The 27248-nt window shown below is 45.0% G+C and overlaps 1 protein-coding gene across 1 annotated transcript in view; it reads left to right on the top strand.

Annotated features, from left to right (window-relative positions):
- LOC118088429 (piezo-type mechanosensitive ion channel component 2-like) overlaps positions 1-27248 on the top strand; it is a 56899-nt gene that overhangs the window by 21906 nt on the left and 7745 nt on the right. Inside the window, exons 22-41 of the mRNA XM_088673566.1 lie at positions 407-650; positions 980-1076; positions 3396-3558; positions 4099-4188; positions 4831-4922; positions 5494-5565; positions 7232-7344; positions 8086-8197; positions 8577-8648; positions 11126-11295; positions 12051-12220; positions 12525-12770; positions 14074-14332; positions 17258-17446; positions 18435-18618; positions 19226-19352; positions 21293-21440; positions 22663-22877; positions 23721-23879; positions 26145-26292. Of these exons, the coding sequence (XP_088529692.1) occupies positions 407-650; positions 980-1076; positions 3396-3558; positions 4099-4188; positions 4831-4922; positions 5494-5565; positions 7232-7344; positions 8086-8197; positions 8577-8648; positions 11126-11295; positions 12051-12220; positions 12525-12770; positions 14074-14332; positions 17258-17446; positions 18435-18618; positions 19226-19352; positions 21293-21440; positions 22663-22877; positions 23721-23879; positions 26145-26292 (3070 nt within the window). The remainder of the gene's footprint in view (positions 1-406; positions 651-979; positions 1077-3395; positions 3559-4098; positions 4189-4830; positions 4923-5493; positions 5566-7231; positions 7345-8085; positions 8198-8576; positions 8649-11125; positions 11296-12050; positions 12221-12524; positions 12771-14073; positions 14333-17257; positions 17447-18434; positions 18619-19225; positions 19353-21292; positions 21441-22662; positions 22878-23720; positions 23880-26144; positions 26293-27248) is intronic.

Below are 27248 nucleotides of genomic sequence, written 5' to 3'. Positions count from 1 at the left end.
CCAGGTATATTATACAACGTATCACTAATGCAATAATAGTGTGTTAGTGTGGATTTATACTGGACCATCGATCCACTCTGAAATAGTGACCATCTGGCAGTGCAGGCTGATCCATTGGTACAAGTGGAACTCTGCTCTCCAAACTCCTAATTACTTACAACCAGTCCAGAAGGTGGCCCTTGCAGAATTCAGCAGGGAGCAGGATGGGGCAAAACAAGAAGAGTTAGTTGGCTCCACCTACCATTGGTTTTGGCTCTCCTAACAATTTGCTCTGGCGCCCCCTACTGGTAGCCTCCCTCCCTTCTACCCTATCCGCTCCATTGAGCGCCAACCAGTTGGGCACCTGGAAATGCCCCCATGTCACAGCTATGCCATTTGTGATTTGTTCATCTGTCGTTTCCTTCAGGTCTTATCTGGATTTGGTGAAAGTGATTTTGTTCAGATACCACTTTTGGTTTGTCCTTTGCCTGCTTTTTATGACCGGGACAACAAGGATCAACATCTTCTGTGTGGGCTACCTCCTGGCCTGTTTCTACTTCATGCGTCTTGGGCAAAGCCTCCAGTTGAAGCCAGTCAAAGACATACTCAGACTGTGGGACTATCTGATCGCATACACAGCTTTGGTTATAGCGGCAAAGAACCTCCTTGCCGTATGTATTTGTCAAACTAGCAGAGGTTGAGCAAAACTATCACCTTACTCGTAGTCATTGTCCCATAACACTGTGATCTCGGTTGCTGCAGTAAACCACCTCAGGGATAGCCACAAGTGCAATGGCATGTTTATTTAGATGTGGAAATAATGCACAAGGATGACCCCTGTTTAACCTGAGATGTTGCTCTTACTATCTTTTATTGTTTGATGTTTTGGTGTGTTCATCACCATCATTTCACTTTATTGGTTTTGAAAGGCCAGTCTGGAGCTTGGAAGAATGCATTGGAGTCCTCCTGAACTGTCTTTTCTCCTCCTCTTTGCCCACAGATTGGAGCATGTGCGTACCTTAGTAAATTACAAACAAGCCATTGTTGGCTAATTCAGACCTTTGGTATGTTCTGCACAATACCAGGATACGACGTAGGTAAGTAGGATGTGGAAAGAGAGGTCCTCTGGCATTTCAACTTACATCAAACACTGTTGATGAGAAACACAGTTTTCTTCTACCTTTTCTTTTTTTTGTAAAAAATAATAATCTTATTTCTCTCTCTCTCTCTCTCTCTCTCTCTCTCTCTCTCTCACACACACACACACACACACACACACATATAGATTTTAACATAGACCATAAATTACTTTATCCATTGACTTCCTGTCCTCCCCTTCCGCGGTTTCCATATTTATCCTTGAATGCTGCATATTTCACATATATTATTCAATACATACATTTTAACCTATTTATCTGAATCACTAATGCTGTTGCTCAATATTTCAAGTCCTCATGTTTTCATCTTGATGTAGTAGCTCTTCAAATACTCAATAAAGGGTCTCTGGCCCTCAATGAATTTTCCGTCATTTTGGTCTCTAATCTTTGCTATTAATCTTGCCACTTATGCATACTCTATCATTTTTAAAAGCCATTCTTCCTTTGTTGGAACCGCTTCTTCTTTCCATCTTTAGGCATAAAGTATTAGTGCTGCTGTCATTAAATACAGTGGTACCTCGGTTTAAGAACAGCCCTGTTTACGAACTATTCGGTTTACGGACTTCGCAAAACCGGAAGTAGTGTTCCGGTTAGCAAACTTTCCCTCAGTCTATGAATGGAAGCCGACCGGTGGAAAGGCACCAGCAGTTGGAGGCCTCATTAGGGAAAGCGTGCCTCAGTTTAAGAACGGTTTCAGTTTAAGAACGGACTTCCGGAACGGATTAAGTTCCTAAACCGAGGTACCACTGTGCATAAATAAGTTAACCAACTCTTTTGGTACATCATTATCTATAATTCCTAAAAATAAAAGCTTTGGGTTTCTTGGGAATCATCAACTTGAACATCTTTTTAATTTCATCATATGTCATTTCCCAATGTTGTTGTTTAGTCGTTTAGTCGTGTCCGACTCTTCGTGACCCCATGGACCATAGCATGCCAGGCACTCCTGTCTTGCACTGCCTCCCGCAGTTTGGTCAAACTCATGTTCATAGCTTCGAGAACACTGTCCAACCATCTCGTCCCAATAGTCCTTAGCTTTTTTATAAGTCCACCACATATGGAAAAAATGTTCCTTCTGTTGTTTTGCACTTCTAACACAGACTTGTACGTTTTGTACATTTTGGCTAACTGATTTGGTGTTCAATACCATCTATAAATCTTCTTCATATAGTTTTCTCTTGAAGTGTAACAAGCTGTACATTTTAGATTACTCCTCCACAACCTCTCCCATGAAGACAGTTATATATTATGTCCCTCATCTCTTGCCTGGTTTCTCCTACTTTTTCTATCATGTTGAACACCCTGCTTCAATGAAAGTGTGAGCTAATGTTTAGATTTTTGCATGCATTTTTACCTAATATACATATTTTTGCAAGCAATTGTTTCTAATATAATGGACTATTTTTATTAATATATTTATTTTTATGTACACTTCTCCTGATATATGTACTTTTATACACATCATTTGCTCTTAGAGAACTGCACTGCAAAATTCAGAGAAGTGCAGATTTCAATGCTTAGCCGCATTTCATTTTGGGTGGGTTGGTGTGTGTGTGTGTGTGTGTGTGTGTGTGTGTGTGTGTGTGTTTAAATGTGGATTCGGTACTTGCATAAGTAGACAACTTGGCCTGTGCTCCACATTGCTTGTATGCCAAATTTCCCATTGATGATCATCAGTGAACTTCAGCTACGGACAATGACACAAAGATCTGAAATTGAAGCTACAATTTGCTTCTTTCCCAGCAGTTATTGACCATGTTTTGTCATCCCTACAAAATTGAAGGGTTGTCCCTGGCCTCCACATTGAATAGCATAATTAGAACTGTTATGTTGTGAGTGCGATTTCAGCTCTTCGTGAAGTCAGCTCTGAGTAGTGAGTCAGCATACTAGCAAGGAACTGCTAGGAGTAAAGTATGACAAGAACAGTCTTCTTTATTGCAGTAGGAATCTTGACTAACAGGAGGGAAAGGGTGAGCTCCTTTTATACTCTCAGGAGCAGGGGTTGGGGAAAGGATACATTTAGATTTTGGCGGGACCCTATCAGAGTGAGGTTCCAAATTGTGCTAACAAGTTAACCAATAGCAACTGTCACCTCACCCATTTGAATCGCCCTGGAGCGGGAAAGGTAGTTACAGGACTAGCAGAGAAACTCATGTACACAAATTAAACCAATGCATAACAAGAACAATAAGGAAACCGTATAAACCACTCACATCCTGGCCACCTGGAGAATATGTTGTGTGTTTTCCTCTTATCTAGACCCACCTGAGGATGAAATATGCGAACTGCCTGAGAAGGAAGCAGGAATAACCTGGGATGCGATATGCTTCACTTTCCTGCTAATCCAGCGTAGAATTTTTACTAGCTACTACTACCTCTATGTTGTTGCAGATCTTAAGGCTACCAAGACCTTGGCCTTCAGGTATGTGGCAAAGATGTATGAAGTCCAAACAAGATTGTAGGTTGTTATTGAGGTAGGAGATGGAATCAATGCTACAGACTGAAGACCAATTCGCACAACCAAGTTGGTAGGATGAATAAGCATCCGGGTGGAACTGGGCTGTTGAAGAGTCAGTTGACCTAGATTGCTCCTTTGCTGTGAGATGTAAGCCTTTCTTATAAGTTACTGGAATAGTGTGATTTGCGGCCTCCTTGTGCCTAGATCCTATGCTGCTTAAACAACATGACTTTGGTAGGAAACAATTAGACATGTTAGGCAACTGATGGGGTTGCCTCTCCCTCAACCATATTGGTTGTCAAAACCACATGATTCCTTTCTTACATGGGTTTCTGGAGCAGTGTGGGTTCCTACCACTGAAGAATAGCTCCCATGCTAGGAAAGTCATATTGGATTTCATCCTTCAGAAATAATAAACATGAAGATGGTTTTTCTTACCAGTTTGCATCCAAATGTGACTTATAAGGTAGATAAGATGGTTTCTAAATTGTTTCATATATGCAGAGGAGCCGAGCTGTTTGAAGCAAAGCTTAAAAAGGTGGTGGAACTCAGGATGGAAGAAGAGAAAAAATCAATGCAAACCATGAAGAAGCAGTAAGTCTTTCAACCTCAACATTTATTTACAGAATTGGACAACAATTGACTCAGAAGTGGTTGGGAAGGCAACTGCAACATATTTCTGTTTCTTTTCTGAACCTCTAAAATAAAGTCTGCGTATTAAAATGAGCTGGTGAAACAGAGAGACTGTTGAATAGAACTTTAAAAGCACAGCATCTTGGACAGAGGCTGAAACTGACTGAAATTGACTTGCAGTGTGGTCTGTCTGTAGTATGAACTTAGATGCTCAGGGCATCTCTAGGAAGGTACACATTTTTCAGTGATATGGGTTCCTTGCAGTTCTGGGTATATGGGCCCTGCTTCTGGTCTCTGTGGGTCGTAACGCTGGTCACAAGAGGGTTTTTAAAAAATTACCCTCCACCTGTGTTGCTCCATTATCTCTGTGTAAGAGACAAAGAGCACTTAAAGGAGCTGGATGGAAGCTGGTGCTCTCTAATAAATGCCACACTCCCAAGTAATAGGCAAGTCTTGATCTTATTACATAATAAGTCCGCACAGGGTGTAGCAGCATGTGAGAATGTCTGCTTGCTACTGTGTTCGGAAGCAAACTCTGTTGTGAATGAATTGCAGAGGACTAGAAGCAAAGGCAGTGTTTGTTTTTCTGTGGGGAATCTATAGGCTGGAGCTGATCAAACCAAAGAAAAATCTCACCACCTTGGAGAAATGGGTGCCAGAAGCTGTGCAAGAGTCTGAAAAAGCAGAGTATTCAGGTGCAAAACATTTGTTTTGTTTTTAAATGGCATGCATCTTGCAATGTAACTTATTAGAAAATGATAAATGGCTGCTTAATGGTTTCCAGTGCATTTCCTCATTACTTTCCTTATTGCAGAAAGTCAAATTTTTTGGGGGGGGGGGAAGAGGCAAGATTCAGGTCATGGTGCAAGAGCTCCAATTCCACTTTAATTGCACGACCTAAATTTGCTGGTATGTGCGATTGAGCCACACCCCAAAACAGTGGCAGTCCATCCAGAAGCAACAAAAGTTTGCAGTTTGTTGGCTAGCCTTAGGAAGAGGCAATGAGCTATGGGAGGAGGTCAATGAAGGAATTTTTATGGAGCCCCTTCTGCCTTCTGCAGTTGCCCACACACTTTGAAGTCTATCTTTGTAATCACATGGCTTAGAAACTATACAGAAAGGAGGATTTCCATTCTTGAGTTTGATCTCTTTTCAGAAATGCTGGAGGCAGACCTTTTACGTTGCCTTCTCTTCATGAATCATGTGTGGGGTTGCAGGGCATGGGAACATTTTATTGAGTAGTTTTTTCCCTGGACTCTTTTGCAGAGGATGATGCTAACAAGAAGGAAAATGAAGGCAAGAAGACATGGTGGCAACCATGGGTCACTCACACTTCAAGTAAATCTCCTGTGTTTACCATGGCTCCCTTAGTGTGACACCTTGTTCCCTTGCAGCTTTCTATTCAAAAATCACTGTTTGACCAATATTTTACCCCAGGGTTGGAGAACCCGTGGTCCTTCGAATGTCATTGGACTACAGCTCCATTCATCCCTGATCATTGGTCATGCTGGCTGGGAATGATGGGAGTTGGAGTCCAATAACACTCGCAAGGCCATAACTTCCCCATCCAGGCTGTTGACTACTCAAGGGATTGCAAAATCCAAAGAATTAATGGGTTAGATCAATTCATCAAACAACGTTGGCTTGATCAAGAAGATAATGCTGATTAGCTGGGAAGCAGATTTATTTATTTATGCAAGTAGCATGCAGAAAATTACAGGGTTTCCCCAGGAGCTAACATTCAAAGATATACTGCCTTTGAACCTGAAGATTCCATTTAGCTCTCTTGGTTAAAAAACGGCCAATAGACCTTTCTTCTATTAATGGGTCTACTCCCCTTTTAGAACCAGAGAGCAGCATTACATCTTGTTGCAGTCAGTTCCATATGTAGGCCATTGCATCCCAGAGATTGACATGCAGCTACAGATTAAATTAAATTAAAATTAACAGGTCGACACGCATTGACATTTCCTCATTATTCTTCAGCCCCAAAGGTCAGTACCAGCAGGGGAGGTCTTAGAACTATTCTGAAAGGTCCTCTGACTTGCACAGTGATGGTTCTGCAATGATTGCAATCATTACCCATTCACATCTTTTAAACTCACACTCAGATGGTTGAGGTGTGGACCTCTGTCATCTTCTTGGTGCAGGAGGCTGGGTGGAAGAAGAAGTTCTAATATGTTTTAGTGGCTGCAAAGTAAAGAAAAACCCACTATGAAACAGGGGCGTAGCCAGGATGAAAATCAGGGGGGGCCAAGGGGCGGGGGAGGGGCCACAGCGGGGCAAGGAAAGCTTCCTTTTCCCTTGCCAGCTTTCCCTCCTCCCCCTCCGCGATCGGCAGGGGTGAGGGGGAGCCAGGATCAGCCCGAAATTGGGCTGCTCCGACTCCCTCCTCCCCCTCCGCGATCGGCAGGGGTGAGGGGGAGCCAGGATCAGCCCGATTTCGGGCTGCTCCGACTCCCTCCTCCCCCTCCGCGATCGGCAGGGGCCAGGGGGAGCCAGGATCAGCCCGAAATCGGGCTGCTCCGACTCCCTCATCCCCCTCCGCGATCGGCAGGGGCGAGGGGGAGCCAGGATCAGCCCGATTTCGGGCTGCTCCGATCCCCTCCTCCCCCTCTGCAATCGCTGGGGCAGGTGGAGGGAAAGCCCCAGAGCCGTGCAAAGCGGTTGCCTGGCTTTCCCTCCGTCCGCTCCACAGCCAGCCAGGAAGAAGGGAGACGGCACCGGGCGGGCAGCGGGGCAGGCTGGCCAGCGGCCCTGCTTCTAGGGGGGGCAATTGCCCTCTCCTGCCCCCCTGCCTACGCCCATGCTATGAAACTTTTAAAAGCACTCAGGCAGTGTACAGATTTTATGGAATAAGTATGAAACCAGGGGTTGGGTAGGTCTGAAACCCGGGGGGGGGATTGATGCACGTTGGCAAGTATGAAATTGATGTGTGGTGGCATAGAGTTCCACAAGACTTTTCAAGTTCTCAGTTGTGTCTGCTTCCTACATTAAATTTCAGTGGTTCGAGGTGGGAGCTATTACCTCTTTGAGACGGATAGTGAGGAAGAAGAGGAACAGGGGCACACTGAAAAGAGTGAGAAGGGATCTCTGAAGAAGAAAACAGCATTCCAGGTGTGTGGTAATTCTTCCAGAAGAGCAAAAAGAGCTGTGTTGAGGGGGGAAGACAGAACTTTGGGAATAAGGGCAAAGGGAATCCTCCTGCCAATGGGAAGTGTAGACTCACTGTGAGGGTGAAATTCATTCATAAAAAGCAAAGGTAGTCCCACTTATCCATAACACCCCCTCCCCAAAGAAAATCCAAAGCTGCGTGCAACACAAAATATTGGCAAGCTTTTGAGTGGCCCAGAACTCGTCAGGATGTTACACAAAACAGAGGGTGGGGGGGGGGTAGAAGGGTGGGTGCGAGAAATACATGCAAAAAGTGTTGAATATTGTAGCTGTCACGCATCTGCAATCCCTTCCCTTCACTATGGCAAAGATGATTAATTAAGATTAGGACTTAATTAGCACCTAGTATTTTATTATATGCACTCAGTCCCAGACAGAAACTCTTTGCACCTCTGCTCTGCTCAGCAGAGAAGGAAAACACAGTCAACATAGGAGAGACTGGGCCGGGGCAAACAGGAACCGAGCAGGAAGAGCAAAGAGTCTGTTCTGCATTTTGGATCTTTGAAGGGGATGCAGGGAAGGTGCCATAGACCATAGTGGGGAGACTGCAGGTGCTCCTGTCCTAGATTTCTACCTCAAAGTTAAATCCAGGCAGAAATGATGTAGTTTGATGGACTCTCCCCTTGCCTCGCTCGCTCCCACCCTAAAGAACTGTTGAATAACAAGCTTCCCTTTTTTTTGCAGCTTGCCTATGAAGCCTGGATGACCAGTTCAAAGTCAGCTCTAAAGATGAGGGAGCTTGATGAAATCAGGGACCAAGGGAAGGTGGAGCAACAGCAGCAGCGCCAATTGGCAGGTAGTGGAAATGATACTTGTAAACCACTTTAGAAGCCACCTTGGCAATTCAGCAGCATATAAATAAATAAATAAATAAATAAATAAATAAATAAATAAGTGTTATAATAATGACAGGCAGATACCCTAAACATGAGGTGCAGTCTCGCCTGGGCTTTACAACTTCAGACTGGAGGGGTGTTTGTGACACATTTTTTATGTTTCCACACTTTAAAAAAAGAATCCTGCACGTGGAAAGCTATATTCCTCTTTCCCTTGCATCTTTCTTAATACATTTCCAATGGCAAAAACTGGAATTTCTGTGTCACACCACGGAAGGCGTAGGGTTGGGTTCACAATTCTGGGATGCTCTTCCAATGTGTTGTTCTGCTGTGCTTCAGCCAATGTGAAAATGGAATCCTGGGAAGAAAATCTGGAGAAGTCAGGCCCAGAAGAGGACTTGGATGAGCCAGGTGATTAATTCCTCTGCATATCTTTGTTGTTTAGTCGTGTCTGACTCTTCATGACCCCATAGACCATAGCACGCCAGGACTCCTGTCTTCCATTGCCTCCTGAAGTTTGGTCAGACTCATGTTAGTAGCTTTGAGAACACTGTCCAACCATCTCGTCCTCTGTCGTCCCCTTCTCCTTGTACCCTCCATCTTTCCCAACATCAGGGTCTTTTCCAGGGAGTCTTCTCTTCTCATGAGGTGGCCACAAAGTATTGGAGCCTCAGCTTCAGCATCTGTCCTTCCAGTGAGCACTCAGGGCTGATTTCCTTCAAAATGGATAGGTTTGATCTTCTTGCAGTCCATGGGACTCTCAAGAGTCTCCTCCAGCACCATAATTCAAAAGCATCAATTCTTCGGCGATCAGCCTTCTTTACGGTCCAGCGCTCACTTCCATACATCACTACTGGGAAAACCATAGCTTTAACTATACGGACCTTTGTAGGCAAGGTGATGTCTCTGCTTTTTAAGATGCTGTCTAGGTTTGTCATTGCTTTTCTCCCAAGAAGCAGGCGTCTTTTAATTTCGCGACTGCTGTCACCATCTGCAGTGATCATGGAACCCAAGAAAGTAAAATCTCTCACTGCCTCCATTTCTTCCCCTTCTATTTGCCAGGAGGTGATGGGACCAGTGGCCATGATCTTAGTTTTTTTGATGTTGAGTTTCAGACCAAATTTTGTGCTCTCCTGGAAATATTTGGAAATATTGATGCTGAGGAAGGAAAGGAAGAGGCAGAGCCTCAATATGGTACTGGCAAATTAATCTTAATCAAATGGTGATGATTCTTGTAAAATGCCCAGTGTTTTTTACGTTGATGACAACTTTCGCCGGGGACAGAGCATCTGTTCACGCACATGTGTGTAAGTCTTGATAATTATCAGGATTCCTGCAAATTGTTGATAATTATCAGGATTCCTGCAAACGTGGAGGGGAAATGTAACTCTTTCCTCACCTTCTGTGGCCCTGAGGAAAATCCCTTCTCTTTATAATACAATAAATTAGCAATGCGTGCAGACCTTCAGAAACTAAGGTTCACTGGAAATGCAGCTGACCCGTTTGAAAAACAAGTCACATCTATGTTTGTAGTGTTTTTATTTATATAGACTTGTTATAATTTCCTGAACTTGTTATATAAGTCTGGAATGCATTGTTGATGTCTCTGCCCACCTTTTGCCTTTATATTTCTTGCCTGTTTTCTGTGATGATTTTGTTCTAATCTTGATTTTGCATTTTAATTTAAATAAAAACAAAACATCAGTAAATACTGGTTGGTTATACTGGTTGGTTAAAAAAGGAAGAAAACATAATATTGCAAAGTCCTTCTAAACAATAGAAGATGTCTGAAAGATCTCTACTGACAAGGAGATCAACAAGGGCTGGTTCCTAGTGAAGTCCAGCTGAACTTCAGGGAGATGGGGAGGTGGCCTATCAGATTATTTTAGGGGTGGAGGTGGAGCATTGAGGGATCAGATTGTGGGAATGTTAGGGATGTGGATTAGGATATATTATTAGATAGATCCTATCCAAGCTTGTGTTATCAAGCTTCCAATATCAGCAGAGTGACATTCCCCTTTTGTGCACAGCAAAGCGTGAGCGTTAGGTTTGTTAGAACCTCTGCAATAATATTATACTTCAATATTATACTTCCTGGCAAATCCCCTTTGTCCCTCTTAAAAAGAAATACACGACACAATAGTATTAAAATAAGATAGAGTTTACTCACATGATATCCTGAGTTAACAGCGTAATCTCAGAAAGGCAGGCTTACGTGGAAAAGTTATAAATATATACATCTGGAGACTACTTATAAAGTGAGGCTCAATCTGGTCTCTCTCTTGGCAGCAGGCCAAGAGGGAGAACCATCCTAACTGGAGATTCTCTGGAGATGTGTTCCCGTTGAAGGAGAAATGGCTAAGAGAGAGAATGGCTGCTGGCTAGGGGCTTTTGTCTGCCAGCTAATCCATCTCATCTGCATATCTGGAGGAACAGGAACTGAACTTAGTCAGGTGTCCCTCCAGGTGAGTTCCTCTTAGTGGACACTCTAGGAACTGTTGTGACTTGTCTGCCCCAGTGTTCCATCCCACACAGATGTTCCTTATGGTTGAGGAATATTAGACTATAGCATGCAGTGGGTTGAACAGATCCTTCCCCAAGGTGTCCTACTGTGGGATGAGGCTCAGACAGTAATCATTGATATGAGGGAACAGAATTGTTAGAAACTTGTCCCCATTTTCATCTGTGAAATGAGGAAGAGTAGAGATTTCTCCAAGTAAAAAATGACACAAAGCATTTGCACCGCCAAACAAGCCATCTCCAATCTTGGAAGAACTTCAGATGCTGCAGTTGATGCAGGAAATGGGGGTGAAGTTTCAGGCGTACAAAAGATATTTTATGTTGCGTCAAGGCTCTTGGTGATTCTTACGTGTGCTTTCTCTTCTTAGCAGAAAACATCGTTCAAAGAGCAACCAACATTGTTAAGTTCACTTGGGTTTTTATCCAAGCGTTGCTGGATGACACCACAGAGGCACTGAATTCGCTTTGTCAAGATAACCTGGATGTAGCAAATGTGCTGAGGATAGAAAAGTGCATGCTTTGGCGGGAGATTCAGAAGGTAAGCTCTCCGGATTTTGACACTGTTTCCCGATTTAGGAAAGGTAGCAGGAGCAGATCAAGTTGGAAGAGTACAGCATACAGATTCTGGATCCCATCCTTAAGTCCTACCCACTGAATTAGTTTCTCAGCTTCCGGGGTCTGGCTGGAATGTCCTCTGAAGAACTGAAATCTCCAAAACAAGCAATTCAGAATATAATAACAGCTTTTATAGAGTGTTGTATCCAATCAGTGGTGCCAACTTGAATAAAATGTTGTGGGGGCCCAGGTAAGCCCTGCCTCACATCATCGATCACATAACATTACACACGCACACACACACACACCCCATTTGAATAGTAAGGATCATTAACTTTGGGGGCCCCTGGCCCTCTCAAATATTTTATTGGGGGGACTGAAGCCTTCTCGGCCCCCTAGGAGTTGGCTCCTATGTCTCCAATGCTTCACATGCATAATCCTGCTCCTGCAACAGGATTTCCTCTTCCTCTGGAGCAGATTGTGTGTGTGTGTGTGTGTGTGTGTGTGTGTGTGTGTGTGTATGGGGAGAGGAAAATTTCATTGTGCAAGCAGAAGTGTACTGTGTTAGCGGAACAGCAGCGTTGGCTGCAATCCAAAGTCTTTCTAAAACCCAAGGTCTTTATGCAAAACCTGAATTGCTGTTTGCTCTGAATGAGCTCTAAAGAGCAGTTTTCCCTGGGTGAAAGCAGCAGAGAAGATAGGGTAAGCCCTAACTAACTAACTAGGTTTTCTTTTAAGGGAAAAGTGGCCTCGGCGGACATTGTCCTCCAGTATTATAACCTCAAGAAAACCCAACCAGATTGTGGAAAAAGTGAAGCTGAACCAACAGAGATGAATGAGAGTAACAACAGGTCACCCCAGTGCCCGCCTGGAGAGTACGTGGACCCATCCCTTGTGCAGCTCCGCAGGTGAATAGTAACTTGTTGCCGGAAGTTGGAAATGCCCAGCAAATTCCCTTGCTGTGCCTTTTCCTTTATTCTTTTCTCTTTATTCAGCAAGAGTGTCGAGAGAATTCTATAATTGTGAACTCTGAGGACTGGAACTCTGTGAGGGGGATAGGGGTCTCCGAACAATGCTCAGCACTTTTGACAAACTACAATTTCCAGGAGGGAAGCCATGGTTGTTTAAAGTGGTATAAGAGTGCTTTAAATGCCTAATGCAGGTGGGACCTTACTGAATTGGGTTTTGTTGTTTTCCGCCTTTGGGGAGCAGGAGATCCAGCGATGCTTGCAGGGGTGTGACTGGAAATGAGAAGGTGGAAGAAGGGAGCCACAATGGGCCCCGCCCCCAAGGACTCACTTCAGCATTTTCCTGTACAGAATTTGCCAGTTGGGACTCCTCTTCATCAGTAATGGAAGGATCTACACATTCCCTATTTGTGAGAAGTGAAGAATCAGGTGCAGCGCCATCGAGCAATGTTCCTGCTACAATGACAGCCAGTGAATGGCTCCTGAACAGGCAAGAATCTTATTGCAATTAAGCATCAACTAATTGAGTATACTGGAGGGATGGGGAACCTGTGGCTCTCTAGGTTTTGCTGGATTTGCAAAAATCTCAGTTTGCGTTTAAAAAGGGAAACCTGCATAATTTGCACTTCCTGAAACATTTCACGAACCAAAATGCAGTTGCAACTCACATCAGTTGTGCAAAGCAGTTCTCCAACCAAGTAACGTGTAAAAAAACAAATGTGCGTGCTAGGGGAAAGCATGAATAAAAATGCATGTGTGAGTGAAAATAAGATGCAAAAATACTTCATATTAGGGGACATTGCTTCCAAAAATGTGGATTGGGCATAACCCGTTCCCAAGATCATAAGTGATTTGCTTTATCTAATGCATGCTCTTTGTTAATGTGGGATTTGAGCTTTTAAATGTTTTGTGCCGTGTTATAACTACGTACGTAATATGATAAATGAAAAGGTATATATTTACCTTCATGAATAATTTATATCCGTCTTCTCCAACCTGGCACCTTTGATATCATAGAATCGTAGACTTGTAGAGTTGGAAGGGACCCCGAGGGTCATCCATTCCAACCCCCTGCTATGCAGCAAGCTCAGCTAAAGCATCCATGGCAGATGGCCCCCCAACCTCTGCTTAAAAACCTCCAAGGAAGGAGGTTCCACCACCTTCCAAGGGAGTCCTTTCCACTGCTGAACAGCTCTTACCGTCAGAAAGTTCTTCCTGGTGTGCATTCGGAATCTCCTTTCTTGTAACTTGAACCCATCGGTTCAGGTCCTACCCTCCGGAGCAGGAGAAAACAAGCTTGCTCCATCCTCCATATGATTTCCCTTTAGATACAGAGGTACCTCGGGTTACAAATGCTTCAGGTTACAGACTCTGCTAACCCAGAAATAGCACCTCGGGTTAAGAAGTTTGCTTCAGATGAGAACAGAAATCATGCTCTGGCGGTGTGGTGGCAGCGGGAGGCCCCATTAGCTAAAGTGGTGCTTCAGGTTAAGAACAGTTTCGGGTTAAGAACGGACCTCCAGAGCGAATTAAGTTCTTAACCAGATGTACCACTGTATTTGAAGATGGCTATCAAATATTTTGGAGTACAACTCCTATGAGCCCCAGCCAGGACAGCTGAACCATAGTCCAAAACACCAGGTTAGGGAAATCTGTTTTATATTCTGTCCAGCCTAATCTAACTGCACTACTAATTCTAAAATGTACTAGCCAGTGGACACGCACTCTTCCTTATTCAACAAATGGAAATAATCTACATTTCATTTTTGTTTGTTGTTGTTGTTGTCATGCAGGGTATTTCATGACAATGAGCTGGAGCAGTCAGATAAGTTCTACCAGAGTCTTCCCAGGCCCCTGAAGCTGGGAGTTGCTTTGTACAATGCTATGGTGTCTAACTCAGAAATGCTGTGTTATTTTGTGATCATTCTGAACCACATGGTCTCCTCATCCATCCTCACTTTGGTTCTACCTATCCTGATATTTCTGTGGGCCATGCTGTCTATTCCAAGGCCTACAAAATTCTTCTGGATGACAGCCATCATTTACACTGAGGTGAGTGTTCAGTAGATCCTGTTTATATGGCTGAGTGATATTCTCATCTGTGTGTTGTTCTGCTAGTCTCCCTAGAAGTTTTAGCCTCTGGCTTGGGAGCCCTATTGCAGATATTAATATTGTGCGACTTGAAGTCATAGGGTGAATAAAATCTGGGTCATCTTAGAATAAAAATTGTCCAGACTAAAATATGTTTCCAAAGCTTTACTAACATAACTTCATTCAAACAGAACATAAAACAATAATTATACATCCAAATAGTTGCATAAAATCATGTGCTTGTGCATGCACAGGTCCAGCTTCTTGAAAATATCTAATTACTCAAAACAGATCTGAAATCAAGTGTCTTTCTCTCCAGACTCCATTAGCTTGCATTCCAGCCTGAGGCTGTTTTCTCCAGGAGAGACTCATTTGCACACCTTTCTTCTCTGGTGACTGAGAACAAAGGACCACTCCTTCAAAATGGAGATTTGCAACTGAATAACTGTACCATGTGATCTAAGGTTAAACACTACATAGGAGAGTAACAGATATACATCCTAAGTTAATTATCAACCCATTAGGCGCTCAGAGAGCTCTTCTTAGCTTCAATTGAATTTCAATGGAACAGAGTCATTTTCCATTTCAATGTATAATTAAACAATTATACTTAACAACCTGGTTGGACAGTGTTCTCGAAGCTGCGAACATGAGTTTGACCAAACTGCGGGAGGCAGTGGAAGACAGGAGTGCCTGGCGTGCTATGGTCCATGGGGTCACGAAGAGTCGGATATGACTAAACGACTAAACAACAACAACAACAACAACAACAACAACACTTAACAACCTCTTCCTCCATTGAAGAGCTACTTGTTGCAACTAGGAACAAAGGATATTATAGGACAGCGCGAGGGACCTTTTTGAGCCTCAGGCTCATCTTCCCTTGGTGTCCACTTTCCAAGAAATTCATGTAAACAGTGGTTGGGACCAAAAATGGGGCCTAGGCCAGGGGTCTGCAACCTTTAAGACAAAAAGAGCCACTTGGACCCGTTTCCGAAGGAAAAAAATAAACTGGGAGCCGCAAAACAGGGACGTAATTAGAAATCAGAGGGCCCCATAGCAAAATTTGCTATGCCCAATAATCAATGCCCCAAAATGCCATAGAAAATTAATCAGGGCCCCAGTGTACCATAAATCATAATCAGTGCCTGATGTAAATAATAATTAATAATGAGGGCCCAATGTCATCCTCGTCATTATAAAAATAACTTTGAGTTTGGGCTGCCTTGATTACTGGGAATGGGCACCAGCAACCACTGCCTTATGAGTTTGGGCTGCCTTGATTACAGTACTGGGAATGGGCACCAGCAACCACTGCCTTATGAGTTTGGGCTGCCTTGATTACTGGGAATGGGCAAAACTCTGACTCCCTTATTAGGACACCTGTATGGTTTCATCATAGCTGCCAAGTTATCCCTTTTTTAAAGGGATTTTCCCTTATACTGAATAGGCTTCCTCACGAGAAAAGGGAAAACTTGGCAGCTATGGGTTTCATGTGTGTTGCTCCCATCAAGTGAACTTATAAAATTTCCTCATATTGAATCAACCCATTGATTAATACATCTACCTCAATCTCCTGACCAGGCCGGCAGGAGGCCACAGGCAGGCCGCAGGCAGGAGCAGCAGCAGCAAACACGCGCTCCGAGCCCGCAAGCCTTTTCTGCTGCTGGGGGGGAAGAAGCGTGCCCATTTTAAAAAATAAATAACTCCACCCCTGCCCCCCTGTGAGCCTATTGGCTGCAGAAATGCGGCGGGGAGGGGCTGATGCAGGGAGGGGGCCGACCACGCTCCCCAGGCTGCTAACGTCACCTTGCGTCCTTTTTGCACAGCGCACGCGCACAGCGGAGTTGTGGACTCCGGCGGGCGGTGGGCACCGCGCGAGTGTCTGGCGGCCGTGGCGGGCGCCGCCGCATGGCTCAGGTGGCACATGGCTCGAACGCCTCCTCCCCTCGTATCCGCTCCAGAGCCGCAGCAAAGGTGTAAAAGAGCCACATGCGGCTCCGGAGCCGCAGGTTGCAGACCCCTGGCCTAGGCCATGCTTCTGGGCGTCAATTGTGGCTCTCTAAGCATCTCTATCTGGCCCTCTGTACTAAGATAATATTTATATTTGTTGCTCTACCCACTAGCCCCTACCATCACTGATATGTTGTCCAGAAGCAAATGCAGCCTTTGTGCTGCCAGAGGTTCCCCATTCCTGATATATAGAAGAGGATGGCAACCTGGCAAACCACTCTACCACATAAGGGAGGATGGGAAACCTTATTCCAACCCTCTTCCTCAATCTAGGCACCTTGATTGATGGGACCCAGGTGCTTGGACTTTTGCATCCCTGCTAAAGGCATTGGGAAATAAATTTGTTTAAGGGCATCCAGCATGCCCTGTGTCAAACAGATGGAGCAGAAACTTACATATCACAGTTGAATCCAGCAATCTGTGCCTCAGGGCCGGCCTTACAGCCAGTCTGGGTGGTGCAGGGCACCATGGCGCTGGCCCGCCAGGGGGGCGCCGCGAGCTGCGCCCGCCCGCTGGTTGGCTGGTCCACTGGGTGGCTGTGCCCACGGCAGCCGCGCTGTGCCTGCCCGCCCCCCTGCGCAGCAGAGCCTGTGGCAGCTGCGCTGCGCCCGCCAACCCACCATGCTGGGAAATGGGGCGGGGGGGGGCGCCAGAGGGATTCGTCGCACCATGGCGCCGGGGCGCTTAAGACGGCCCTGCTGGGCCTCATACAATTTCCGCAAAACTTTTCTGAAAATGAAATTGTCAGATAAATGGAATAAATGCAGGGGGTTGATTTCTCATAATAAAATTGGGTTGTGTTCCCATATTCTCAGCCCTTTGCCTTTGGAATCCAGCATCATTGAGGACTGTGCACTTCCCTTCCCTTGCCAGGTAACAGTTGTGGTCAAATACTTTTCTCAGTTTGGATTCTTTCCTTGGAGCACCAAGGCCTATTGTGGGGTCTACGCGGAAGAGCCGCTTGCTTTGCCTAATATTGCTGGGATCGAGAAGAAGGATGGCTACGTGCACTTTGATCTTGTTCAACTGCTGGCCTTGTTCTTCCACAGGTATATCCTGAAGGTAATGCACCCATTCTTTTATGGAGCTATTTTAGAGCACGGACTCATTAACATTTACTCAAGGGAGGATTCGTCATAAGTAGGGATGGGCAAAATTCATCAGTTTTGATTTCTCTCAGCTTCTCATTTTCCAGTCTTAAATTCAGTTGTCCACATTTCTATATTATTACAGTCGTACCTTGGTTGTCAAACCCCTTGGTACTCGTACGTTTTGGCTCCCGAACACCGCAAACCCAGAAAGTGAGCGTTCCAGTTTGCGAACGTTCTTTGGAACCTGAATGTCTGATGAGGCTTCCACGGCTTTTGCTTGGCTGCAGGAGCTTCCTGCAGCCAATCGGAAGCTGCACCTTGGTTTCTGAATGTTTCGGAAGTCAAACGGACTTCCGGAATGGATTCCGTTCAACTTCCAAGGTACCACTGTACCTTATTATCTTGCCACTTATGTTTATTTCCATTGAACGGTCAGATTCTGATGGCAACATGGGTAGGCAAGGGAGCCATCCAAACCCAAGGTACACCTGGATGAGTGGATCTCCTGGCTCAATCAAAGATACACCAGTGTAACTCCCTCATCCCAGCTCAGCTGACTGAATCAATACTGGCAGATCTTACGCTGGCATGAGCCCTGAAATATTGGTGTTCTTGGGGATCCTCCCTGCTAACCTAAGAGGGTTGTTGTTGTTGTGGGGATGAATCTTGAACTCTTCAGAGGGAAGGTAGGATACAAAAGTAATAATAAATAAACACTGAGACACCTCCAGGGAGGACTCTGTCAATGAGTTGAGGGGCTTCAGGCCTCAATCTCAAGCAAGCAACTTTCTGCTAATCTCTCCATCATCATCTCTTGCTGGGGAAAGGAGAATGTTAGCCGCTTTGAGACTCCTTCGGGTAGTGATAAAGCGGGATATCAAATCTTCTTCTTCTTCCTCCTCAAGCAGTTTGTGGTCCCTGTGTTTCACTGATGTGTTTCACTGTACTTCATTCTGCAGGGCTATGGACTTTGGGATTCCCAAGGTGTCAGTATACCAGGCGAAGAAGAAAAGAACCTGGCAGGGAGGCAAAAGAAGAAAAGGCACAAGGGCCATCTGAAGGAACGTCCATCTGGATCAGGAGGAAACTATTCTTCTAGGTACCCAAGTCCCTCCAGAGCCGCCGCCAGGAGTGTCAATGAAGGTAGTTATATAAACCAAGCACTGCTATGAGTTGTTTCTTTTGGTTTCCCCGTGTATTTCTTATCAGTAAAAAAAAAAAGGTGTCGCGGAAGCAGATTTTTATTCCAAAAGTGTGTGTGGCCAAGAGGAAAAAGTTTGGAAAACATACTGAGCTAATGGACTCTAGATGAGGCAACTTCATATGTTCTTGGGATCTTTAAATGAATTGTTTGTGCCTGTTGTGTTCCTGCTCCGCCTCCTCCTCCTTTTATGGCTGATTGGCCATCCACCCCCACCCCCACCCCGGGTTCTCTGAACTTCTTTTACACATACGAAACAGAAAACTTGACCTCCCTGTGTTAAACTGTTACGGTGCCAGCATTTTAGGGGGACCTCTGGGGCAGATATTGGCAGAAGAGCTTCCATTTTAATATTATGCAGAGGTCATTGGAAACGATGCTTGGAGGACTGGCAGCACGGATAACGTGACTGAGTGGGTGGCGGATCAAGTGTTTTGTGTTTTGCGGACGGACCCCACATGAGTTGGTGAGAGCCTAAAATGAGGTATTGCTCTCGTGAAACGAACGCTTCCCAGATAGAGAGCTGTGATTAACTTTCTTTTTTGGCAGACAAAACTCCAGAGGAAGCCAAGAAGAAATGGAGCCTTTTCAGGAAAAAACCCACTGGTAGGAAGAGACTTACTAAAGCAACAATAAAACGGCAGATGATGAAGGCAAAGAAGCTGCTGATTAAAATGTAAATTGGGTATTATTATTTTTAAAAAAGCTATTAAAAAGTGAGATGTTGCAAAATGAGTGAACAGAGCTGGAGGCAAGGTGGTGGGTGGGTGGGAATACGGGTGTCATCAATGGACCTTCCACTCCCTGTAACAGACTGTGGTGCTGACATCTGTGTGTCAATGGTGGCTGGTGCCCTTTGGGATAGGTAGAGTCAGGAGGCCAACAGTAGGTGGCACCAGAGCCAATGTGAGGCAAAGCTACGGTATGGCTGGAACTGAAAATTGTGGTTCTCTGTTTCTTCTTTTCCTAGTCATGAATTCAGTTATCCACAATTCAGTTGCTGCAACAATCTGCAACATTTAGCTTTAAAAAAATAAATAAATCCTTGTGAGAATTCATCAGTGTTTTAGTGCAAATTTCCCATGGTAAAATTTGTGTGTGTGTTCAATGTTGACATATAAAGATATTTTCCCAGGCAGTGTTCCCTATTATAAAGCATTTTGTGTGTGTGATACTCATGCAATTTCATTTATATACTTCCCCTTGTATATGTACACTTCGGTTGAAGAACTACATTGCAAAATTTGGAGTAGTGTGACTTTCAAAGGACAGCTGCACTTCGGTTCACATATTGGTTGAGGAAGTGTAATGGGGCTTCTACCCCCCCGCCCGGTGCCTGCAAAATTGGCTCAGGGGGTGGGAGAGCCCCCAGAACAAGGAATGAAGGGAAGAGTGGGGAGGGGGGGTTGTTCCATCTGCAAAGCTACAATGTCCACGCAGATGAATGACTGCAACAGCACAATGTTAAATTCCACATACAGTAGTTGATTATATTTAAAAAGCTATCTTCCGGTACTCTGTGAGTACGAGCAGTGGCAGAGGAACCCTCTCCGGCACCCGGGGCAGCGCAGCCTGTACAGACTGCGCATGTTTGGCAACCGTACGGGATGCTGCACATACGCACTCCATACGGGCTGCCGCTCATGTGCAGCAGCCCCTACTGACGCTGTGTGAGCAGTGCCCAAACGGACTGCACGTGCCCTCGGCCACTCTACAGCTGGGGGGGGCAGGGGCCATTTTGTCACCCCTCCCAGAGTGGCACCCGGGGCGGCCCGGCCCCTCCACCTACCCTCCCTACACCCCTGAGTATGAGTATTTAATGAGGAAGCAGGTACAAAAAGTTTGTGAAAGTGCTTGACATGTTTTCTCTTGGGAATATTTGTGACTTGAGGATCCTCCTTTCAGCCCTAGAGCTTTATGGGTGTGTAACACTGCGGTCAGGGACCCAGGTGGCGCTGTGGTTAAACCACTGAGCCTAGGGCTTGCTGATCAGAAGGTCGGCGGTTTGAATCCCTGTGACGGGGTGAGCTCCCGTTGCTTGGTCCCAGCTCCTGCCAACCTAGCAGTTCGAAAGCACGTCAAAGTGCAAGTAGATAAATAGGTACCGCTACAGCAGGAAGGTAAACGGCGTTTCCATGTGCTGCTCTGGTTTGCCAGAAGTGGCTTTGTCATGCTGGCCACATGACCTGGAAGCTATACGCCGGCTCCCTCGGCCAATAATGCGAGATGAGCGCGCAACCCCAGAGTCGGTCACGACTGGACCTAATGGTCAGGGGTCCCTTTACCTTTACCTTTAACACTGCGGTCACAGCAACAACGCTGTACTTCTAAAGCCCGCTCGTAGCACTGTTAGGACACCCTTAACGAGATGCATTTCTGAAGATTGTTGGGTGGTGGTGGGCGCTCTAAAAGTGGTAGAAGAGAGATTTTAAAAGTATAGTATGGATGTGACCAAGTTCTTACGAGCTATGGTGGATGATTCACAAATGCAGCCAAACTCTTTGTTGCTAGACATGCAGCATACATTCCACTGAGCTTTCAGAAAGTAAGTGACCCTTTTGAAAAACACGGCTCTCCTTTTCAGCCGGACTGATCTAGATAAATTTTCACTTGCAGCACTCTTCAGATATACCGGCCCATAAGGCAATTCTTCTACGACATTATTCACCCAGAATGCAGCCTAATCTGTGACGTTTATGCTCTCATGTTCCTGGTTGATGTGATTAATTTTATTATTGTCATCTTCGGCTACTGGGCTTTTGGTGTAAGTATTAGCTCGCCTTGCTAGTTACTAAAGCAACAGGTGCCTTGAATGTTTGCCAATTGGCTTGAAATGTGTAGGAGTTTTTTGTTTTATTTATTTTTTCATAAAATTTACACACCACTTGATTATAAAATAAAAAAACAAAACAAAACAAACCTCAAAGCAGTTTACCAAAAGATAAAGCAATAAAATCAAGAAAGATTTCAAGCAATAGTTTAAAACATACAGAAAGTCAAAATTCACATCATTTTTTTTTCTAGGTAGGCTTGTCTAAACAAGAATGTTTTTAGCAGGTGCTAAATACAGTGAAAATGCCTTCCTGATATCAATAGGCAGGGAGTTCCAAAGTTTCTTTAGCTGCCACACTAAAGTTCTTTGATGGATCGTACTCAAAAGCACTTTGTTTTTACTTTGCATGTTCCAGAACCAAGGAGGTATTTGACACCAGACTCTTAAGGAGGCTTGAATCTGTTCTGCTAATCTGTTTGAAAGTGTCGAAGCTATAGTGGGGTAGGAGAGTGGAAAATAATGCCAATATATTTCACATCTGCCAAGCAATGTGCCCCTTTGGTTTCAGATAGTACATGGGTAGATGGGTCTAAAAAGCCTGAAACACAAATTTTCACGGCCCTCTTGTGGCTATGGTGGCTCATTTACCAGAAGTGATGTATTTAGCGATAACTCTGGAAATTTATACAGTTGTACCTTGGAAGTCGAACATCTTAGTTCCCAAATGTTTTGGCTCCCGGACGTCGCAAACCTGGAAGTGAATGTTCCAGTTTGCGAACTATTTTTGGAAGCCAAACATCCAACGGGGCTTCCGCGGCTTCCGAATGGCTGCAGGAGCTTCCTGCAGCCAATCAGAAGCCATGCTTTGGTTTTCTAACGTTTTGGAAGTCGAACAGACTTCCGGAACGGATTCTGTTCGACTTCCAGGGTATGGCTGTACTTCTAAGCCTCCTGATGTATATTTTGCTTCTTCCCTTGAGTTTGTGGTTATGACTTGCTTCTGTTTTAGTTATGTCCTGTAAGTATTGGACAAGAAAATAGACGATTTTTAAAAATGTCACAACTTTGCTGTAGTAGCAAAGTAGTATGTAAATTCAATAAATAATAATAGCTTTGTAGTGTTGAGCAGCCCATAGACTCTGACTGGAAGCCTAGGCTTGCTCCTTTTCTTCACACCTGCATGTTATCAACGAATGCTTCTAATTTGTTTCAGAAACACTCCGCTGCCGCTGACATCACAGAGTCCCTTTCAGAAGACCAGGTGCCTGAAGCTTTCCTGGTGATGCTGTTGTTGCAGTTTGGGACGATGATAGTTGACCGTGCCATCTACTTGAGAAAGAGCATGTTTGGGAAGTGTGTTTTCCAGGTTGCCCTCGTCTTTGGCATCCATTTTTGGATGTTCTTCATCTTGCCTGGAGTAACGGAAAGGTATAGCAAATTAAAGATGCCAGAGAATTCCAACAAAAACAGAAACTAGAGCAGAAACCGCTGATTATAGAATCGTAGAGTTGTAGAGTTGGAACGGACCCAGAGGTTCATGCAAGAATCTCAACTGAAGCATCCACGTTTGCTTATTTGTCCCATGTCCAGATCAGAAATCAACCCAGCAAATGCGATCAGTATTCACTGCTATTGCTGCTTTCATTTCACAAATGATATATAGGTAATTTCATCCCCACCCCGTTTGCATTGCATTTCCTTTGAATTGCAATGAATGTGTCAGTGCTTAGTCCCCCCCCCCTTCACACATAGACACACACACACACACACACAGCTGATGTTACTACTTTTTCAAAATGTCTCTGCATGCTCAGGCTAGACCGCAATTGGAAATGGGAGTAAAATTTGGAACGATTTGCATATTTGGCCAAGATCAGGGATGGAAATCACGTGATCAAACATAGGTTGTATTGGCCATTGTTCTGTTTTTATAACCTGTGAACGTTACCAAAGTTACTGCATTATTTTCTGCATTGTTTTTGAGGTTTCCTTTACATTGAAACACACTGAAATTAAGTATGCAATCTATTACATTTTGGCCATAGCGGATAGCAAGATGGATAAGGTAGGTTTCAGTGGAAGCTGAACTGCAGCAGAACGGAAGCAGCGCTGACTGCGGCTGGCACAGGATGGGATGGAAATCTCTTCCTCCTTACAGCTGCTGCATTTGCCTGCGGAGTTCAAGGAGGGCCATGCTCTAAGAAATCTTTCTTCTAACTAGTCATAGTTGTTAAAGAGGGAGATTGGTACATCTCTCTTGTTTACTTGCAGGAGGTTTAACAGGAATCCGGTGGCTCAGCTGTGGTATTTGGTCAAGTGTGTCTATTTTGGTTTGTCGGCTTATCAGATCAAATGCGGTTACCCCGAACGGGTCTTGGGCAACGTTCTGACTAAGAGCTACAATTGCATAAACCTCTTCTTATTCCAAGGGTAAGCAGCACTTTTATAAAGCAGGGCAGAGAAATCTAATAATATCCCCATGAAACGCAAGTCATTATGTTAACAAGCCAATCACAAAAGCAAGAAAGAACGGCTGATGGGGAAAAAATAAGGGGTGGAAATCTCCAGGTGCTTGAAGGAAGATTTATTGCAGGCCTGTGTTGGAACAAATAATTCCTCAGGGGTTCTATAAATATAGAAATAACATACATAGGAAATGGAATAGTAAGGTAAAAGAGGTCCTTACAATCTCACACTGAGGTACTGTGAAACAAAATTATCAATTTACTATTTTTTGTAAAAAAAAAAAGTATTATCATTATCATTATTAAAAATTATTAGTTCCTTTTTTGCCACAGCCCCTCAAATAAACAAACTAACATTTATAAAAATTGAAAAAAACAATTCTGTTGTGTTTTTTTAATTAAAAAACTAGATTGAAACATCTCACCCATGTAAAAAGGCAAAGTAGGAATGTTTTTGCCTGGTGCCTAAAGTTATGTAATGGTAAAAATTAGGAAAAAACTTTTTCATTGTAAAAATTTTTACAAGTTTTTTTAGAGTAATGTAACCTGCTTAGAACTGGGACACGGGTGGCACTGTGGTCTAAACCACAGAGCCTAGGGCTTGCCGATCAGAAGGTTGGTGATTCGAATCCCCGCGACGGGGTGAGCTCCCATTGCTCGTTTCCTGCTCCTGCCAACCTAGCAGTTTGAAGGCACGTCAAAGTGCAAGTAGATAAATAGGTACCACTACAGCGGGAAGGTAAACGACGTTTCTGTGTGCTCCTCTGGTTCGCCAGAAGTGCGTAGTCATGCTGGCCACATGACCCGGAAGCTGTACGCCGGCTCCCTCGGCCAGTAAGGTGAGATTAGTGCCACAACCCCAGAGTCATCCGTGACTGGACCTAACGGTCAGGGGTCCCTTTACCTTTACCTTTAACCTGCTTAGAGGGCAGAAGGCAGTTGCTGGCTTGAGATACCTCCTGAAGTTGTGTGTTCCAGCAGCTGCTTGGCTGCAAACATTATTGGGCGGCCTTAGGCAAGTTAGGATTTCTCCATGTAGCCTGCATAGAAGAGGCTGGAATGAGAAGTGTGAAGCAGTTTGCACACTGGAAATGAGGGGAGCAGGTTGTGTATCACACACACACACACACACACAATCTGCCAAGTGTTTCCATATGCAGCGTCTGCCCCATAAAGTAGTCTGATGTCCCACAACAGCTGGCCCCCAGAGGCCTGGTGCCTCTAATCTTGGAGGTGGCATATAGCCATGCTTACTAGTCTCCAGTGATATCCTTGCCCTCCACAAGTTGGTCTGAACCCCTCTTAGAGCTCTCTCAATTTGGCCATCACTAGGCCACAGCAGATGCACAATGGTCTTAATCGCCCCATTGACTAGGACACAATTGGGCTTTTATGCAATGCCAGAGGGTTTCCCTGACTTCTGAAGTGGGTATAATATGTAGGGGGAAGCGTCGTGCTCCTTCTGGGATAGTTTGTCAACTTTTGGTTTCCACCCTGCACTCGGATCTCACCTGTGGCTCCTAGAAGCTGTTGGTGTGCGGTAGCGGCCACACCCCGGGAAACTGCTTCGACTGACTGCCTGAACCAGGTGAGGGTAGCAGACGAGTCACAAATCCTCAGTGAGTTAGGGACTCCCCCTATATGCAAAGACAAGCTCTAGTAGATTGAGTGGACAAGACCAAGAGTGGGTCCAACGGTCAAGGAGGTGGTTTCTGCGTGTGCTGTGGAGGGAAGAGAGGGGCAGATGGGGCTCATCAACCTGGGAAGGTAGCCCTCCTGGAGAAGGAAAACTCTGGTCCTTGACCTCTGCTACCTTCTGAGATACCTTCAGGAGAAGAAAGGGCTATGGAGTAAACCCTGCAAAAATCCAGAGTGGAGTCCCTAAGACAGTTGGATGGTTCCTTGTGCACCACCTTCTGGCAACTTCTGCAGCCAAGCTGGTTTCAGTCCCAGAGAGGTCACTTCAGTGCTGCTAAGACAGCAAAAGCAATGCAGGAGGCAGCAGTTATGAGTTACTGGTCTCTGCAGCCACAGCAGGTGCCGTGATTCCCCAGCAGTTTGACTTCCATTGTCACTCAAGACAGATGGATGCCAACAAAAGGGCATCAGAGTTTTAGAATTTGTATCACTCTTACAATACTGGGAAAGCCTTTTTTTTTGTAGACAGGCTTTGCCTGTTTTGGGTTCTTATTGCCCCATTAACTAGCCACCTTTCTCCTCTTCTGTGCAGCTTTCGCCTGATACCATTTTTGACAGAACTGAGGGCTGCCATGGATTGGGTTTGGACCGACACCACACTCAGCCTCTCCAGCTGGATCTGTGTGGAGGATATCTATGCTAACATTTTCATCCTGAAATGTTGGAGAGAATCTGAGAAAGTGAGTCTTGTTGCTTATGGGTTACCATTAGCCCCGCCAATCAAGATGACTCCAAGTAGTCTATCAGGAGCAATGACTGTGGCGAGTCTCTCTTGTCTGGCTGCCACAAGTCAACAAGTTTAAGTGTGCCTAACTCTGTGATGGAATGTAGCCTACATTTCTCTGCTCATATTTTGAGCAGAGAATGTGGCCCGCAATAACTCCCTCTCACAAAGACACATGTAAAAGGACATTGGATGTTAACCAGCCCAAGCAAAAGAGAAATGCTTGTGCTGGGCACCTAAAGATATGAGGCAAGGTGAGCTGACTGCCTCAGGCGGCAGGACCCAAAGGGTCAGCATATCCCAGCGTAGATCATTATTTCCTCCTTGTTCCTGGTGTAGATTATCACTCCCTTCCTCTTCCCTGGTGGGGAGGGAGGTGTTATTTTGTGGTTTGCCTCAAACGCCAAAAGGCTGGCCCTGAGTGGAATATATGTAGGATAGTCATATATATAGGGACGCGGGTGGCGCTGTGGGTTAAACCACAGAGCCTAGGGCTTGCCGATCAGAAGGTCAGTGGTTCGAATCCCCGCAACGGGGTGAGCTCCCGTTGCTCTGTCCCAACTCCTGCCCACTTAGCAGTTCGAAAGCACGTCAAAGTGCAAGTAGATAAATAGGTACCGCTACAGCGGGAAGGTAAACGGCGTTTCCATGTGCTGCTCTGGTTCGCCAGAAGCGGCTTAGTCATGCTGGCCACATGACCTGGAAGCTGTATGCCAGCTCCCTCGGCCAATAATACGAGATGAGCGCTGCAACCCCAGAGTCAGTCATGACTGGACCTAATAGTCAGGGGTCCCTTTACCTTTACCTTAGTCAAATATATGCAAATTAAGCAAATGTGTGGAATTCTGTTTTTCAGAATGCTGAGTTTGCGTTACCTTGATGCACAAGTTGGGGGTTTAATTTTTTTTTATC

Source organism: Zootoca vivipara, chromosome 7, assembly GCF_965207765.1.
Source record: "Zootoca vivipara chromosome 7, rZooViv2.hap1.1, whole genome shotgun sequence".
NCBI lineage: Eukaryota > Metazoa > Chordata > Lepidosauria > Squamata > Lacertidae > Zootoca > Zootoca vivipara.
The sequence above is the reverse complement of the archived record's forward strand: the minus strand, read 5'-3'. Positions and strand labels throughout refer to the sequence as shown.